This window comes from Suricata suricatta, chromosome 16, assembly GCF_006229205.1.
Source record: "Suricata suricatta isolate VVHF042 chromosome 16, meerkat_22Aug2017_6uvM2_HiC, whole genome shotgun sequence".
NCBI classification, from domain to species: domain Eukaryota; kingdom Metazoa; phylum Chordata; class Mammalia; order Carnivora; family Herpestidae; genus Suricata; species Suricata suricatta.
The window spans coordinates 923,291-941,144 of record NC_043715.1 but is presented as its reverse complement, the minus strand read 5'-3'; the positions used below and the strand labels follow the sequence as shown (position 1 = coordinate 941,144).

At 65.9% G+C, this 17,854-nt stretch overlaps 2 protein-coding genes across 3 annotated transcripts in view; both read right to left on the bottom strand.

The window, feature by feature from the left end:
* Positions 1-183, bottom strand: part of APRT (adenine phosphoribosyltransferase) — a 2,585-nt gene extending 2,402 nt beyond the window's left edge. Inside the window, exons 1-2 of the mRNA XM_029926087.1 lie at positions 168-183; positions 43-68 (exon numbers count right to left, since the gene is read on the bottom strand). Coding sequence (XP_029781947.1) covers positions 43-68; positions 168-183 — 42 coding nt within the window. The remainder of the gene's footprint in view (positions 1-42; positions 69-167) is intronic.
* A 10-nt stretch (positions 184-193) lies between these two features.
* Positions 194-16,656, bottom strand: GALNS (galactosamine (N-acetyl)-6-sulfatase). 2 transcript variants are annotated; one of them, XM_029925055.1, is made up of 13 exons: positions 16,477-16,652; positions 16,132-16,206; positions 14,878-14,980; positions 12,264-12,407; positions 11,564-11,630; positions 11,347-11,474; positions 10,925-11,064; positions 9,605-9,708; positions 6,794-6,930; positions 6,140-6,242; positions 4,720-4,841; positions 2,932-3,049; positions 194-1,044 (listed from the first exon to the last, which is right to left on the bottom strand). In XM_029925055.1, the coding sequence occupies exons 1-13, from the start codon at positions 16,598-16,600 to the stop codon at positions 958-960; spliced, it is 1,452 nt and encodes a 483-aa protein (XP_029780915.1). In that variant the 5' UTR covers positions 16,601-16,652; the 3' UTR covers positions 194-957. The 2 variants fall into 2 exon arrangements, with proteins under 2 accessions (XP_029780915.1, XP_029780914.1); XM_029925054.1 differs by lacking the exon at positions 194-1,044 and adding an exon at positions 1,061-1,479 and having other exon boundaries at positions 16,477-16,656.
* Between the last annotated feature and the right edge of the window lie 1,198 nt (positions 16,657-17,854).

The window sequence follows — 17,854 nt, the reverse complement described above, 5'->3', positions numbered from 1 at the left end:
GGGGTCTGGCCCGGGCGGCCCCTGCAGAAGCGCGCCGCTGACGGGGACGACGGCCGGGGCGCCGGGCCCTGGAGGGGACGGGAGGCGGGAGTGCCCGGGGCCGCCCGAGAGCCCAGCCCTCGAATCAGCGACGGGGCGGGACCGAGGGATCGCCCCACCCCGCTCACTTCCGCAAAAGGTCATCTTAACGTAAAAATTTTAAAAAGCAAAAATGCCTGTTACTTTATTCTAGAACTTTTCTCCATCATTTCCCAAGTCTTACAATGGCACAGCGTTGGCATCACAACCACAGGGATGTAAAAACCCCACCCTGGCGGGGAAGGTTGGCGTCCACACCCGCTGGCTGTCTCCACAGCCGGTGGCGGCACCGCTCACCACGCGGGCAGTAGGGTCAGCATGCCTAAGGCAAGCGTTAAAACGAAGGTGCTGGCATCCCTCTGCCCACGCTGGGCCCAGGGCGGTCTTCCTTGGCTGTTGTCAGGCTCTCTTCCACATTCACAACTCCGCGGTAGTGGGGTGATGCCAAGGGGCTCAAACAGGATTGGCACGGCCAACTTTGACAGTGGGACTCACACGTGGGAGGGGACAGCCAACACCTTCTGGATCCTGGGATGGAGGCAGGGCCTTGGGACTGGCCAGTAGGCGGTCGGAAGGGGAGCTGGCAGACCTGAGAGGAGACTGAGGGGCAGCATTCTGCCTTGGGGCTGCTGTGAGGCTGTGGGCCACTGTGGCAGGTCCCGGGGTCCAGGAGGAGGGCTGGGAGGCTCCAGGGCGCAGGCAGTGCCGCCCAGCAGGCTCCACTATCCCTGCAGGTGACGTCTGTCTGGCACAGGCGGGCGGGGCAGAGCGCAGCTGGGGCTCTTCCAGCTCCAGAGCCCTGCAGCTAGAGCCTTCCTCCCCGCAGGCACTTGCACGGCCAGCGGGGGAGCCCAGGCCTGGCGGGAGCACAAGCAGGTGCTAGTGGGGCCAGGAGCACTTCTCGGGGGTGGACTCCGGGGGCGTCAGGCACTTCCCTAACTTTTTGCAGCCTGGGGGCGCCCAGTTCTGGCAATGAGAATTAAGAGAGAACATGAAGTTAATCTAAACACCTCTGGGCTCATTAGTGTCCAGACTCTGCCCCGCCTCATGTCCTCTTGGCCTCGGGGCCCAGGGTGTGGGTGGCTGCGGGCCAGGCTGCCACCTGTCCCTGCTGTAGCCTCACATTCAGGAGGGGCGGACAGAGGCTCCTTACAGCTTCCAGAGTCCACAGGAAGCGCTTTGTCACTGGAGGGAGGGCTGTCCTGTCCCAGCACAGCAGACGACCCACTGGGGCAACTCCGCGCACATATTCACGTCCAGACTTTCTCTTTAGGGCCCTATTTTTCCAGCGAGAGGCTCCCGCTCGAGGGAGGCTTCCGTGTTCTTCTGGGTCCTCCCACTGCCCATGGGATGCTCCTGAGCCTTGGGGGTGGGGGACTCAATCACACGCGGGGCACTCTTCTAAGGGGGGGGCGGGAGGCCAAGAAGCTGTGTGTTACTGATCAGATTCAATGGCAGGGAGGACTCCAGGGAATGGCATCACGTGGCCCTGGGTTGCCCACGCAGGGTGGGGGCCAGCCACTGGGACAGGGCAAGCTGTGGGTAAGGAAGCTGCTCTCAACCTGTGAGGCAGAGCAGAGTGACAGGTGTGCAGATAGAGAACCCGGGTGCAGCGTGCCAGTGTGGGGCGCCGGGGGGAGCCAGCACCCGATTTTTAAAGGCTCCTCGTATATCAGGATGGCAGGCTCTGCTCAAGGGCTGTGACAGGTTGCACAGGGCTGACCCTGTCAAAGGACACCACACCTAATCCTCGTCCCCACTGGCCTGGCAGAGCGGAGGCAGGGCTGAGCTAGGGGCAGGGCTGGGACCTCCCCTCCATCCAGGGTGCCGAGGGCTTGGCACATGCACGTAAATCTGTGCAGTGCTCACGTGGGAGTCTGGGGCCCAGTGCACCCTGCTCATCTGTCTTCAGTTCACTCGTGGGGCGTGTGGGGCTGAGCGGGTCCCTCTCACCCCGGGCACAGGGGGCAGCCAGCCATGGCAGTGCCCCAGCCAGGCAAGGACACTGCCACATAGAGACCCAGCCTGCGCCTGCATGGCATTCCCCAGTGGAGGCACGTCCCGGGCAGGGACAGCTAGTTTGCAGAGTGAAGGTGAGGTCTGGAGCGGGCGGTGGCGGGAGGGGGGACTCTCAGGCTCCTGGGACCAAGGCACCTTGGGGATCCTGAGACGGGACCTTCCTGCCCCACTGCTGGGAGTTCAGAAGCCGGACGGCCCCTGGCGCCCCAGAAGGAAGGAGGTGACCTGGCTGGCTGCTGCCCCCAGCGTCTTTCCGTGGGAGCCGCAGGACGCAGAGCCCCAGCCACCCCCGCACTGGCCCTGGTTGCTGACTTGGCCTGTCCCCGCGCCATGGTCCTTCTCACGCCAGGAAAATGCTAACGGCCGCCCCCGTCCTGCCGGCGCACCCTGTCCCCGTGAGCGCCACCCTGCGCTCTGGGCCCCGCACTACGGCTTCCTCATCATCACATGGTGGCTCTCAAGGAGAGGTGCTGGGGGGAGGGCCCGGCAGGCTGGGAAGCCAGGCTAAGCCAACTGGAAGGGGCCCTGTGGGTTCTGGGGCGCTGCCCACACCGGGACACTCGACTCGCCCAGGGAACCCAGACATGCTCGGTCACAGGGACAGGACACGTAGGCGGGTCCCACAGCGGCCAAGGAGATCTGTCCCTGATGGGACCTCCAGGCCCCTCACGGATCTGGCTTCTCTCTCGGGCCGAGTGGCAGGGACAGCCGGGTCCCACCTGTGGGTCCCGTAGCCTCTGGAACTCGCTGCAACCCAGTGCCGCGTGGAGAAGATGGTGATGCCCACGTGGCCCTCGGGACACCCCAGGTGCGGGCGGCCCGCCGGCCACTTACCATGACTGCCTGGTCGCACACATTGAGCTGGGGCTGCCCGGGGACCAGGGTCTTCTGGTGCTGCTGGACGGCCGGGGCAATGGCGCCGAGGGCGGCCAGGTACTCCGTGCTGGCAAAGCTGGAGGCGAGAGTGCCAGGTCACAGGGGCAGGGAGGCCCGTGCAGCCCACCCCAGCAAGCTGGGGAGGGGCCTGGGGGCGGAAGGAGCCCTCCCTGCTGGAGCCGCTAGCCGGCAGCCACCACCTCCACCCCTCCTCAGGGAGCCCTCCGTACAGAGGAGCGAGGCTGCGGGCACAGCCACGTGACCACAGCAGCCCCCACTCCTGCCCCGCTGCTCGGGCCTGAGCCTTAGCCAGCGCCACAGAGGGCCCTGCCAGGGCCACGGTACCTCCGAGCAGACACCCTGTCTCCGCGGGCTCCTGGCACCGCTCCCCCCCCCCGTCCCTTTGGCCCAGATCTGCATCTGCGTAGCAGGGACAGCTGGGCCACCCTGCTCACCGCTGTCTCTGACACCGCCCCTCCCAGGTCGGCCCTGCTCCTCGGGCCCCCCACCCCGGCCTGTGCTCCCTGTGCACAGGACCCGCAAGCCTTTCAGAGCAGGCCACCGGTTGTGTGCGTCTCCACGATGTGGGCCAAAAACAATGGAGAAGGGTCGGCCGAGGCCACGTTCAGCAGGCGGCCTGACCGTGGTGCCAGCGCCCATGGGAAGCCCGGGAGACCCCTCAGCGTGCCTGCAAACCCCTCTGGGCTACGTGGGGCTCCAGGGTCTTCTTCCCAGAACTGCACTCTGGGTCTGGGTCTCCGTCTGGAGCACGGGCACAACGGCCCGAGGGGATGGTACAGACGGACACGTGTAAGTCCGGGTGACCCAGGGCTAGTCAAGGCCGCTGCAGGCCTAGTGGACAGAGACGCAGAAGGCGGCCCTGCAGATGCCGGCCCCCAGCTGCTCCCATGCTCCCGCTGAGTCTTGGCTCTGAAGTTACTTCTGGGCTCAGGAGGAGAGCTCAGACTGCTTCCTCGCAGCTCAAACCCCTCGCACATGGCCCTGGGCTCCGTGGCTGGTGACAACCGTGAGGGGCTCCAGCTGCCACCAGCGAGTGTCCCGGAGCCACAGCAACAGGCAGCCGCGGATGGGGCTTTGACAAGAGATCGCGTCCCTCCGAGTTCTGGAGGCTGGAGGCCGAGATCCAGGCGGGGACTGGCCCCCTTGGGGGCTCCAAGGGAGGGGAGGGTCCTTCCTGCCTGGTCCAGCTCCCAGGGGCTCCAGGTGTGCCGGGGCTGTGATCGTGTCCCTGCACCTCTGCTCCATCTACCAGGGACACTCTCGCTGGATTTAGGGCCACCCCAATCCAGCATGACCTCACCTCGACCCTCACCGCAGTCACTTCCACAAAATCCCCGCTGCCAATAAGACCCCACGGGAGGTTCTGCTGGAGGCAGACATGGGACACGCGCCTCCGCCCACAGCACATGTTTCCTTCCCATGGTCCCCGGCCTCTGAGCGGGACCCAGGTCCCGAGGAGCGTCTCATCCTGGAGCCTGGTGCTGCCTGCCCCTCGGGTTGTCGCCCACCCCACGCCGGGCCCTCAATCCCCCACTGCCGCCATCCCAGAGGCAGCTTGGGGCGCAGGTCACGTGACCGGGCCACACAGACCGGTGGGGGGTGGGAGCACGGGCAAGAGCCCCCTCCCCCCACCTGTTTTGTGTTTTTATGCCTCTCGGACCAAGAGCCCCGGAAGCCCAGCCGTCGCCCCAGCAGCCCGGAGGCCGGGGGCGCCCGCCGGCTCACCTGAGGGGGAACCTCTCCCCGGGGTCTCGTCCCAGGTGGAAGATCAGGGGCAGCCGCGTGTGCTCCTCCTGCGTGTGCGTGGTGACCCCCGACACGTTCTGCCCAGGGCAGAAGTCGACGCCCTGCAACGAGAGGCGGGGAGCATGGTGAGTGCCGTGTGCACCCCGGGAGCCCCGAGAGCAGTGGCCGGGAGCTCCGGCAGGCAGGCCGGTCAGTGTCCCCCGTGTCCCCTGTCCCTGCATCTCAGGACGCTCCAGGAGGGCGTGCGCAAGGGACGGGCACGCGGGGGTTGGCCGTCCCCGGGCCTCAGAGCCACTGAGCAAACAGGCCGGTTCTCGGAACCCTCTGGTGCCCTTTCCTGGGGAAGGTGAATCTCCAGGAGCTCCCGCCTGGCTCAGCTGGTAGAACATGAAACTCTGGAAACTGGCATCGTGACTCTGAGCCCCTTGTTGGGCATAGAGATTAGTTAAAACATAAAGCCTTAAAAAAATACTTTTTTAATGTTTATTTTTGAGAGAGCATGAGAGAGGAAGGAGCAGAGAGAGAGGAAGACACACACACTCTGAAGCAGCTTCAGGCTCTGAGCTGTCAGCACAGAGCCCGATGTGGGGCTCGAACCCATGAACCGTGAGATCATAACCTGAGCCGAAGTCAGACACTTAACCCACTGAGCCATCCAGGTGCCCCAAAAAATAAAATCTTAGGAAAAAGGCGTTATCAGTTAAAAAATATGCAACATATTTTAGCCTGGATCCTATCCTGTCACGTCCCTGGGGCAAAGTGCTCCATCGCCCAGCAGAGGAAGGGCCTGGTGGCCCCATGGCTATGCCCTCTGCCTCACCAGCTGTACCCTTGCTCTCGGGCGTGTCGCTAACATACGCTGCTTTTCCTTCCAAAAGGAAAGCTTGTCTTGTGCCTGAGACCCAGGTGCTCAGAGGGGTGGGGGGGTCCCCCTTATGCCTGCAAGGGTGAGGCCGAGGCCCAGGAGCGGCAGCAGGCAGCCGCCCATGCCGCTCGGGCAGATGCCAAGACGCAGATGCCACATTCAGCAGGACCACTGAGCACCTGGCCAGGCGGGTGGGGAGACTGGGACAAGACGGGGCACCGGGGGAGGGTAAGCCGGTTCACCTGGGGCCCTGAGACCCTGACCTGGGGCTTAGCCCACTCAGGACTCCTGTCCCCAGGCTCCCAGGGAGGGCAGCACGGCCCAGGGCCCTGAGGAGCTGTTAGGCCGCGTCACTGCCAGCCCCTCCTGATGGTGGGTCCACCAGCAAGGTCGAGAGTGTGACTCGTGTGGCCGCCAGCCTTCAGCAGGGGCCCCTGGGGCTGGCTGCCAGCCGGCCTGCTCGGTCCCGAGGTGTCCTCCTCAGGGTGGGCCGGTGCAGGGAGCAGGGCCCACGGCTGCCCCAAGACCCCTTACCTGTCTGAACTCCTCCCAGGAGTTGGTCCAGGTCCAGAAGTGGGCCTTGTGCTGGCCGAGGGTGACCGCCATCAGCGTGTTGCCACGGTAATAGAATATTGGCCTGTTGGAGGGATGGGGGAGGGCATCAGGTGACACGAGAAACTTGTGGGGGTGCAGTTTTACTGAAATTTTACGCAAGTGACCGTGCTGAGCTCACACCAGGCACAAGGGTGAACAGGTCCACGAGGCTGTGGGGTGAGGCTCCAGCCCTCACCCCCGGGCAGACAGCCTGCTGGGACCAAGACGTCTGGTGCCCGCTCCCCAGCAGACACGAGCCCCTGGGCCGGGGTCATGCTGCGGAGACACTGAGCCTGGACAGAGGGAGCGGCAGGGGTGGAGCATGGGACGGGACGGGCCCCAGGGGTCTGGGTGCCCAGAGACGTGGGCAGAACAGTCTCTCCTCCCTCCCAGGGCCTGAGGCCCAAGGGCCAGATGTCACTGGCAGCACTCAGCCCCTCCACCCCCAGGGCCGGCCTGAGGTGCCCCAGGCCAGAATTCCCGGGGCACCCGGCACTCCCTCTGCCGAGAGCCAGCCAGGCACGGAGCCCTGCACGTGAGCCAGGTCTGGCTCGGTCACCTGGGGCCGGGGGCTGGCGCCCGGCTGGAGCCCACCTGTCCGTCAGCCGGCCCCGCAGCATGGCAGGGAGGAGGTCCAGGCCGTCGATGACCCTGTCGCTGGGCGGCGCCAGGCCCGCGAGGGACAGGCTGGTGGTGAAGAGGTCCATGAGGGTGCCCTGCTGGTGGCTCACCTGAAAGGGATGCGGTGGGCACACTCAGGATGCCCCGCCCCAATGGCGGCCAGGGGTCAGCAAGGGGCACAGGGTCACCCCCCTGCTGTGCCTTCCACAGGCCCCAGCCCCACCCGGGCAGTGCCTAGAGGGTCAGGCGAGCTCCATGAGGCCACCTCGCTGGCTCGCGCCACAGGACCCTGCAGAGGAGGGACGAGCCCTCTCAGGAGAGCGGCTTTGGGGGGGTCAGGGCTGAACGGGGGCTCAAACTGGCCCATGGGATGCCGGCGCGGGCCGAGGCCCTGTCCCAGCCCGTCCCCCGGCCCTTACGGCCGCGGCGGCTGCGATCGGGAACCAGATAGGAGCGAGAAGACGCTTTGGGGAGAGGCCAGCGGGGCCCAGCGGGTGAGATCTGCCTGCTCTGAGACCGTCACCGTTACGTTAACACTGAACCACCACCAACTCCCTGGATCAGGTCTGCGCACAGGTGAAAGCAAGACCCCGAGGCCTAGAGCAGCAGGGAGGAGGGCCGGTGGCCGGGACAGGCAGCTATCCTAGCGGAGACCCCCTTGGTCCCGACTGAACGGCCTTACTCCGCACTGGAAGCAGGACAGGCCTAAGGTGTGGCGTGTCCTCAGAAACGGGATGCCCGCTGGCCCCCATGGATGCGGCCCTGCTTCTTCTTGGCCCCCCCGCCCCGTTCTTCCCGTCCCACTGGGCAGGAGTGGCCCCAGCTCGGGGGGTGACGGCCAGGTCCAGTGGAGACGCAGAGGGCGTGCCGGCAGCTCCATGCACGTGCTGCTGGCTGGGACCGTCGGCCCCTGCTTGGCAGGCCCCAGGGAACTGTCACCTCAGCTCGGCTATCACGGGACGCTCCCTCACACGAGCAACTCTGTGTGGCAACGGAGCACGTGGGCCACGGCTGCGGGGTCTGCCGCCCGGGGCGGGGGTGGCAGGAGGGTCGGCCTCTGGTGCAAACTCGGGCAGGCCTGCGGAAGGCCGAGGGGCGGCCCGCTCCGTGGCTCCTCTCCTTTGCCACTTCTTTCAGGACACACAAAAGAAACGCAGATATTCAAACCGTCTGGGGACAACAGGCAGGAGAGCCATGGGGCGGCGTGGTGGGAAGGACTGGGGCCTGACGTCCTGACAGGACCGCTGGGAGCACACAGGTTCTTTTGGAAAACAGACTCTGGCGGGCACAGAGGGCCTGCTGTGGGCACGCGGCAGGCCACCACGGACGCTGCTCCCGCCACTTCCAAGGCTTCACGGAAGAAAAGGGCGATGACCCGTAAGTCAGGTGACCAGACGTGAAGGAGCAGAGCATCTGCCACCAGGGGACAAAGGACAGGTGTTTCCACGAAGCCCTCAAGGCCCTCAGGACGGGCAGGCCTCACCACCCGTCTGCTGTGGTTTCAGCAGCACAGCGCCCGGTACACTCCCTCCTCCGGGCCGCGGGAGGGAGGCCAGGCGGATGAGGGATGGAGGGTGACCCCAGCGGCTGGAGCCTTCCGGGGGGAGAGGGTCCCCGTGGAGCCCCGGGGGAGGGTGGGGTCTGCGCCCAGCTGGGAGGTCCTGACAAGGGGCTTCCTCTTCTGGGCCACAGTTTGCTAACGAGTGTGCATGGGAGTGGTACTGGTGATAGCGGCGGTGACGGCGGTGACGGTGACGATGGGGACAGTGGTGGTGAGGAGAAGAGGCAGAACACCCATCCCCCCGGCGTCCCCCCCGCAGTCCCCAGACCCTGAGCGCACGTTTCTGTGGCAAAGGGGCCTCGGGGCTCCAGGCAGCTGACCACGGCACAGGAGCTGACCTGGGTCCCCAGGGAAGGCCGGGGTCACCACAGGGTCCTAACAGTGGACAGTGGCGGGAGGGCCAGAGTCAGAGTGACGAGGTGACCCTCGCCTGGCCGTTGCTGGCTTGGACGATGGGGGAGGCGCCACAGATGCCTCTAGAAGCCAGAAAGAGGAGGCAACGGATCCCCTCCAGGAGCCTCCAGACGGACACAGCCCCGTGGCACTGACGCCGGCCCACCGGGGGGGTGCTGGTGTCCGGACCCCCACACGAGAGGACGCGGGTGTTGTGTGGGCCACAAAGCGTGGCAGGTGCTGTCAGAGCCCTCGAGCTGCCGCTGTGCGGGCATCAAAGGGGGAGGGACCGGGTAAGACATGGGGATGTGCGTGTTCTCCCTCAGCAGCCTTGACGGCCACGGGCACCGGGCACCTGAGGGACGGAAGCCCGTGCGAGTGGGCTCTCGGCCGAAGGAGGAACAGGGCGAGGTGCTCTGAGCAGAGGCCGCCCAGCAGGGACAGCAGGGCGCGCCCCGGCCTGAGTGCGCCAGCCCCCAGGCTGCGGTCGGCACCTGCGCACTGCTCTCTGCGCGTGCCCGTGGCACCCATGGTCCGGGAAATGCTCTTTGGGAAAAAGCTTTGGAGGCCAAACAAGATGTTTTTGGAACTCGGCTTGCTCTATGCCTTCCAGGTGTTCATGACACCCGTTAGCACGCTAAGGCTCTGACAAGCCCTGCAGGAAGAAGCCTGCTTAGCTCAATGTAACTCGGGCCCGCCACGTCCGCTGCAGCAGCCGCCGCCACTGCCCCTGACGCGGGGCTGGCCCCGCCACCCTCCGGCAGCCACGCCGGGTTTGGAGGTGTTGTGGACGGCGGCCGCAGGCCTGGGGAGCGGCCGGGCGGACTCACCTGGCCGGCGGGGACCCGCCCGGGCCACCACGCGATTGCAGGCTCCCTCATGCCGCCTTCAAACGTGGTCTGCTTGCCGCACAGGAAAGGGCCGTTGCTGCCACCTAGGGAGACAGGGTTGTCGCCCATCAGACGCCTCCCCGAGTCGCCAGGGCGGCACACAGCCTACTCGGCCCTCGCCTTCAGGTGGCCCACCCCCATGCTCCCGGCCCCTCAGGGCGATGCTGCTGAAACAGCTAGGCACCTCCACACAGGACCAGCCAGAGTTCAGACCTCAAGCTCAAGGTCAGAACGCCTCAACACGGAACATCGAGTCTCCAGTGTTGAATGACTGCTCAGAGACAGAATGTGACCATTGTTGTGAGCAAGAGCCAGCAAACCAGTTCCCGGAGAGCAGGTGGTGGGGATTTACAGGTACCGGTCACATGCGGGGCTTCTTAGCACCCCTGTGTGTGGGGCTGGGGTCTAGTTAAGATGCATCACCCCTGCGTCCCACGGGGTGCAGCGTCTGAGCAGCCCCCTAAGCAGGTGGCCCTGAATGCGCCTATGGGAAGCGTCAGGACAGACAGCCCAGGGCACCAGGGAAGGTCCCCAGGCAGGACAAACGGTGACCTGCTGCTGCCAGCACGAGCCGCCTGGGGCTCCCTCAGCCCTGGTCCCCCCTGAAAAATGGGGGAAAGTAAAAGGGACTAGTAACCCCTGTGCCCAAAACACGATTCCTTCCTGGGCTGGGCCCGCCCGCCCCATGCACACCAGCTGCAGGGTCCCCCGGCACCTCCCCACCCGGCCTGGCCCCGTCGGGCTTCCCGTCCCTGCGCCTTCCTTGCAGAGCCTCCTGGGTGATTCCAGGAGTTACTGTGGCCCCACATGTCACAGGAAAGTGGGACAAAGAGACGTGGCACCATGGGGGCTGGGGGTGAGGCCCTACAGGACACCACGGTGGAGCGTCCGCACTCTGTGAGGCGGGCCAGCCTGTGCGCTTGCTGAGCAGCCCCGGGCCCCGGCCCTGAGAGGCCCCTCACTGCGCCGAGCCAGCGCTGCGGGCAGGGGGCCCATCCCCGCCCTCCTACACACCGCCTGCCGAGGCCGGGAGGGGCCCCAGGCTTTCAGGGGACGAGGGGCCCGTGGGACGTGGTGGGTGGCCCCGGCCGGTCTCCTGTGTGACCAGGCCCAGACCGACTCCCCGTCATGAGGTTCCCCCTGGACGAAGGCCCCCAGGAGGGGCCCCTGACGGAGTCTCAGACGCGCCGGGGCCCCGGGCACACCTCGCCCGTGCGGAGCGGGCGTGAGGACGTGCGGGGACGGCGTGAGCACACCGGCCTTGCTGCGGGGCGGAGATGAGGGCGGCGCCGTTGTCCGACGTGAAGAAGACGAACGTGGCCTCTGCGATCCTCAGGTCCCGGAGCAGCTGCAGGATCTTCCCGACACTGTCGTCGATCTCCCGGACCGCGTCCCCATACCTGCGGGGACAGGGGGCATCAGCGAGCAGCGACGTCCTGGCGTCAGGGAACAGGAGGAGGAGAATTCCAGATCCCAGAGGCGCCCCAGGATGGAGCCAGCCGCACCCCCGCGACCCTCCCTCCACGAGCCCTGGGCTGGGGGGTGGCGGAGAAGCCGAGGGCTTCAGTTTCTAAGAACAAAGGCTAAAGACGCAACAGCACTGAGCGCCCCACCTCTGCAGGGAATCAAGCACAGATGACTCCTCCGGGGGGGGGTCGATGTCTCTATGACAAAGGACTCACCGCCCTCGCTGGCTGGTGCCCAAGAAAGGTCTGGATGCATAAACAGGAGCGTGAGTGGCATCGACGGCCCAGTAGAGGAAGAAGGGGCGCTTGTCTGCCTGCTGCCTCTTGATGAAATCCAGGGCTTCCTGCGGAGAACATGCCACCGGCCTCCTGCCTCTGCCCGGGAGGCCGGCCTCCCCGCCTCCAGGGTCTGCCCAGCCGGGGCCTCCGTTACCTGCAAGTACACCTGGGTGAGGTTGGCTTCTCCAGTCTTCAGATTAATCGGAAATTCCTCGTAGTATCTGAAAGCGCACAGAGCCAGACCGGAGCCAGCCTTGAGGCCGGGAGAGCCGCCTCCTCCAGGCCTCCGCAGGCAGTCCTGGGTCGCGCTCAAAACAAGGGCGCGCTGCGCACAGCGGGCGCTCCTGAGGCCAGGGAGGGCGAGGCCCACAGCAGCCCCCGTCCGGGAGAGGGGGGCAGAGGACGGCAGAGGCGGCACAGCGGTCACCCGGGGAGACTGTGCCGACCGCTGGCCACGTGCTCTGCGCCGCTCTGCGCGTGCGAGCCGTCTCCCGAAGCCGTCAGTAAAAACGCAAGGACGTGACCCGCGACACGCAACAAAAATTTCTACCTAAAATACGACGAAATACAAAAGGAAAAGAAAACAAAGCCACGTGGAGCTCAAGACAGACTGGGCCCCACAGGCCAGACCCAGGGGTCCTGGAGCATCGCTCCCTCTGCAGGCTCGCAAGGAAGGCCGAACCCCTTGCCTCCTGGTGCGCGGCCGCGGGCCAATTGGGGCAGGCACACGGCGGCCCCCAGGCAGGGGAAGCCAGCCTCAGACCCGCCCTGCTCAGGCCTTCCCGGGGGCGGCCCCCGCAGGTGTGGCTGGGCAGCGCCCCTCACCCAGGTCCCGCCCCCAGGGCGGCGGTTACCTGCCGACCATCTCCCAGTCCCTGTACACGGGGATGTTGGGCTGGGCCCTGCCGTCATAAGGTCCGAAGTGGCAGTTGGGGGATCCGAACCACTCGTCGAAGCCGTGCCTCAGGGGGTGGAACCGAGGCCTGTGGCCCAGATGCCTGGAGACAGGAACCCAGGACGCTTCAGGCGCCCCCGCTCGGCGGCACCCCGAAGTCCAGAGCCCAGACAACCCCTCGCCTTCACGAACTCAGGAAACGAGCGTGGTTCCCGTGCCCAACGTGTGCTAAGCCCCAGGCGTACCAGGACCTCCTCTTCCAGGAAGGTGCCAGGGCTCCCCCAACCGCCTCACCCACCAGGTGACAGCAAGCGCTCAGGCTCATCCAGGATGCCCGGAAGGGCTCTGGGACAATACAGGGCGGGCTGCCTCACGCCCTCCCCGAACCGCCCAGAACCCGCCCGCAGTCCCGCCTCCACACTCCAGCTCCCCCCAGCCTCTCCCTCCCCTTCAGGACAGGTCCGGGGGCAGCCCCCCTAGTTTGCAAGGAAGGCGGTGTCCCAGCGAGGGGATCACCACGCACCCAGGAGACAGTCACCGAGAGCCTCTTCTCCCAGCTACGGACGATCACGTCCACAAAGACGGCGGCCCGGTGGGTCCCCGAGGGCAGCCTGCCTGGGCCTGACCTCACCACACACAGGGCTGCTCATGGACCCAGCGCTCTGGCATCAAATGCGGTGGGGGTGCCCGCAGGGTGACAACGGCCGACCGGCTCCCCAGACCAGGCTCTGAGCTGTAGGCATCAGGGGAAGGCGATCCGGCCCTGCCCCCACTCTCACCCAACAACCCTCCCTCTCAGGGCACCTGGTGCCAGGCCCTCCTGCCAATAGGAGCAGCCACAGCGCTGGAGCACGGCTTGACGTGTGTGGTCCACTCTGGCCACGTGATCTTGGGAAGCAAGGCAACCCCCCCTCGGGAGGGGGCACACACACGCTGTGGCGGCCACATGAACCCGAGCGCCGTGTCCCAGCGGCAAAGGGTCCTTCCTCTGCGGCCCCTGGGAGCCCACCCCCTGCTCTGAGGACTGCGGTGGCTCACACGGCTCCCAGGGCACCGTGGACTGGCTACACGGCTCGTCACCTGCGGGGTGGGGTGGGGTGGGGTGGGGGCGGGGGCGCACAGAGCCAGAGCCGGGATGCCAGCAAGGGAGTCTAAGTGGACGCCCGTAAGTATCTCGGGGCCCCGACCTCAGGCCTCTCTGCCAGGCACCCCCCATCCTCCCAGGGTGAGCTGCTGCAGCGCCCCCTCATCCTGCACCCCGGCCCCTGCGACGCCCCCTCGTCCCACGGCCCAGCCTGCACCCCGGCCCCTGCGGAGCCTCAACATCCCACGGCCCAGCCGCACCCGGGCCACTACGGTGCCTCATCCCACGGCCCAGCCTGCACCCTGGCCCCTGCGGAGCCTCAATATCCCACGGCCCAGCCGCACCCTGCCGCCAGCTCACGCAGACCCTGCTTACAGCCACACCACCCGAGGTCCTGCGCCAGTGAGGCCTCCGTTCAGCACGCACACCCTCCAGCGAAGGCACCTCGGGGCCCCCAGGGACCAGGCTGCCTCTCACTTGAGTCCTGGCCGCACCCACCCCTAAACTCAGTCTAGCGGAGGAAACGTGGATGAGTGGTGCGGGAGGAAGGTCAGGGGAGCCCTGCTACGGCGGCCGGCACCTCGACAGCCCTGTGACGGGACCCCGTGGAGACCGGCCCCCCCGCTGGGACACCTGCTGGACGCGGAGCAGAGCTGCCAGGCTGGGCCCAGAGTCCTTCCCTTTGGTCGGCACCGCCCAGACCCGGTCCTGCAGGCCCGGCGCCCACCCTCTGCCAGTGTCCCTGCGTCACCTGGGGCTGAGCGGGTGACGAGGGCCCCAGCCCCGCCGCTCCCTGCCCTGAGCCTGGCCTGGCAGGGCAGCGCCCACTGTCATGACCACCGCGTTGTGCATGCAGCACCCACCCTCAAGGGGCACAGACAAGCCACGTCCTGGACAGAGCGGTGCCAGCAAGTGCCAGAGGCCACGAGGGCCGAACACCAGGAAAGGCTCCCTGCAGAGCGGTATGCTCCTTTCCAAGACCCCAAACCCGGGAAAGGAAGTGAGAACTAGTCTTTACGCCTGCCCTGCGGGGCTGTGCACCAGGGACCCCAGGCGCCAGAGAGAGCCGTTAGCCTGACCCCGCTGTGCACACTACGCATGACGCGCGCTCCTGTGCTCCTGTCACGGGGTCCCGACAAGGGACTGTCCGTCACCTCCCGGCTCCCGCTAAGCGTCGCCCCCACACACACCCCGGTGCTTGCTGACAAGGTGTCAGCGGAGCCAGACGGGCCATGGTGACAGGCAGCACAGGGAACAAGTGGGGAGCAGGTGTGCGGCCGGAGGGCAACATGCAAGCAGGACTCGGGCTCTCCACTGACGGCCAGGCTGGGCTGGGCGGTCCCACAGCACAGCCACTCCGAACACGGAAGGGCCCAGGGACACCCGGGCAAGCTGGGGACCGGACTCCCGCTCCCGCCCGCAGCCCTGCCTTCAGGGGTGTCCTGCCCACAGCCGCACACGGAGCGGCCTCCAAGCGCGTGGGACTCACCACTTGCCCACGATCTTGCTGGCGTAGCCGGCGCCCTTCAGCAGCTCGGGCAGGAGGAGCTCCTGGTCCGGGATGCCGCCCACCATCGCCTGCGGCGTGTAGGCTGCAGGGCAATGGAGGTGTGGTCCCCGGCCCCGTGCGCCCAACCCGACCCTAACCCCTAATACCCTAACCCGACCACAATCCTAACCCGACCCTAACCCTAACCCCTAACACCTTAACCCGACCATAATCCTAACCCGACCCTAACCCTAACCCCTAACACCCTAACCCGACCATAATCCTAACCCGACCCTAACCCTAACCCCTAACACCCTAACCTGACCATAATCCTAACCCGACCCTAACCCTAACCCCTAACACCCTAACCCGACCATAATCCTAACCCGACCCTAACCCTAACCCCTAATATCCCAACCCTAACCCCCAGCCCTAACCCTAATCCCCAACCCTAACCCTAACCCCCAACCCTAACCCTAACCCTAACCTCCAACGCTAATACCAACCCCAGCCCCGCAGCAGACCATCCCAGTCGCCCGGGGACAGGACAGCAGCAGGGAGAGAGCAGGGAGGGGTCCGGGCCTGGCCGTCCTTGTCACGGCTGCAGCTGGGAAGAGACCAGGCTCTCCACCAAGTCCGAGAAGCCCATGTGCCAACCCCCCTTCCTCTTCAAATGCACGGTTTTGGGAGCTCTGGGGGCTCAAGTCGGTTAAGCATCCAACTCTTGGTTTTGGCTCAGGTCACGACCTCATGGTTTGTGGGTTCGACCCCTGCGTTGGGTTCTCCGCTAACAGAGCGGAGCCTGCTTGGGACTCTCTCTACCCCTCCCCTGCTTGCATGTGTGTGCATGTGTGCCCCTCCCATTAGTAAGTAACCTTAAAAAAATGTAGTTAAAAAAATTTTTAATGTTTATTTTTGAGGGAGAGAGCGACAGTGTGAGCAGGGGAGGGGCAGAGAGAGAGGGAGACACAGAATCGGAAGCAGCTCCAGGCTCCGAGCTGTCCGCACAGAGCCCGACGCGGGGCTCAAACCCACGAACTGTGAATCATGACCGGACCAACATGGACGCTTAACCGACCCTCCCAGGCGCCCCCAAAACGCACTGTTCTGTGTGGAAGCATCAGAGTCTGTTTTAAATGATGCGCTACAAACTAGACAGCCCCTCCGAGCCTAGGTATCCGGTGACACTCCGCAGATGCAGGGTCACATGTGATCACGGTGACGATACCCACCCGGCCCTCCCAGGCCCCCTACCGTTTCTGGCGCGCCCGTTGGTGGTGTAGAAGCCGTTGCGGATGGGCAGGCGTCCGGTGAGCAGAGCCGCCCTCGCTGCGGGGGAGGAGCAGCACCGTGGCGAGCCCACCCGTGGCCCCTCCGGAGGGAGCACCTGCCCGCCCACCGTCCTTCCCCTCCTGGGCCTGTCTCTGCAGCACACGTGGGTGGCTGTCCTGGGAGGCCACAGCAGCCACCTGGACTTCCCAGCCCTTCTGTGCAGTGATAGCACGGGGCCGGGGCCCCAGGGGGAAAGGCCGCACCTGCACGCCAGGCTCCCCGGGTGCCCGCCCCCCTCCCCGGGCCCGCGGGCCAGCCCCAACTTACACGGTGAGCACAGGGGGTTGGCTGAGTAAAAGTTTGGAAAAAGCATCCCTTCTGCGGCCATCCGGTCCAAATTTGGGGTCTCTCTGGAAGGTTCTCCGTATACCCCCAGGTCGCCCCACCCCATCTGCAGGAGAGAGCATGGGGAGGTGGAGCGAGCCTCCTTCCGTCCTGGGGGACACGTGACAGAAAAGCCAGGGCCGCAGCCACCGTGCCCCATGAGCGCAGGGCTCGGCGCAGCTCAGCACCTCCTGGCCCCCAGAACGGCCGCCCAAAGCACACGTGTCCATACAAGCATCAACAGCCCCGAGCCCACTGGGCAAACCAGGCGGAGAAAGAGTGGCCAGGCCCCCGCCGGAGCTCAGCACGGCGGCCCCCACATCCGGGGCCGCCCCGGGGAACACCAGGCCCGCGGCGCCCACAGCTACTCGAATGTCGTGAAGGCACATGGCAGCACAACGCACGACAGGCCACATGTCTGTCCACCGCTCGGTGCACGTACAGAACGCGGCCCGTCCACACGGCACCAGGTTGAACACCCGGTCGGCTCAGTCCCCGTGCTCGCTCCCTTACGTGGGAACTGGTATCGGCTAAGGTGAGACTCGCTGGAGTGAGACGGGCCCCAACCTCAAGGAGTCCTGTCCGAGCAGGAGACGCAGACTTGGGGGTGCGGGGTGAGGACAGAGGCTGGGGGACGTGGCCACCCGATTTCCCTCTGGCCTCCAGGACCGGGACAGAAAAGATAACTATTTTTCTTTATTTTGAGAGAGAGAGAGAGAGCGCGAGCGAGCACATGAGCACGCACACTACCGGGAGGGCCAGACAGAGGGAAACAGAATCCCAAGCAGATTCTGCCACGTTCGCACGGAGCCTGACGCGGGGCTCAATCTCCCCAAACACAAATTCATGCCTGAACGGAGATGAAAAGTCTGGCGCTAAACCGACTGAGCCCCCAGGTGCCCTGGAAAGACTCGGGTTTGGGGTGCGTGGTTCCGCCCCGGGGAACGGACGGGCACACACACACACACACACGCACGCACACGGAGAGGCAAAGCACTGGCCCCAGAACACGCTGCCATGTTCCAGGAGCCACACACAGGACCGTGGGCTGCAGGATTCCGTCTCCCTAAGGCGCCCAGAACAGGCAGGTCTGGAATCAGAAAGTGGACTGTGGCTGCCAGGAATGGGGGTGGGGGTGGGGCTGCCAAGGGAAAGGGGCTTCCCCAGCAGTGGACGTGCCCTGATGTGGACTGACACCAGGGTCCTGAGCATCTAACCGTGTGAACCGCCTATAGCACGGCGATGTCCCCAGGCAGCCCCAGGGAAGTATGGGCGGGGGCGGGGCCCCGGGGAGTCAGCGGGGGGGGGGGGGGGCCTGGGG

Bases quoted from the DNA above. Each gene is read 5' to 3' on its own strand.
- GALNS (XM_029925054.1), bottom strand. From the start codon at position 16,600: ATGGGGTGGGGCGACCTGGGGGTATACGGAGAACCTTCCAGAGAGACC. The intron at 11,475-11,563 runs GTAACGGAGGCC...TGTTCTCCGCAG, and splicing joins TCACCCAGGTGTACTTGCAG to GAAGCCCTGGATTTCATCAA. The intron at 6,931-9,604 runs GTGAGTCCGCCC...CATCCCTTTCAG, and splicing joins GGCGGGTCCCCGCCGGCCAG to GTGAGCCACCAGCAGGGCAC.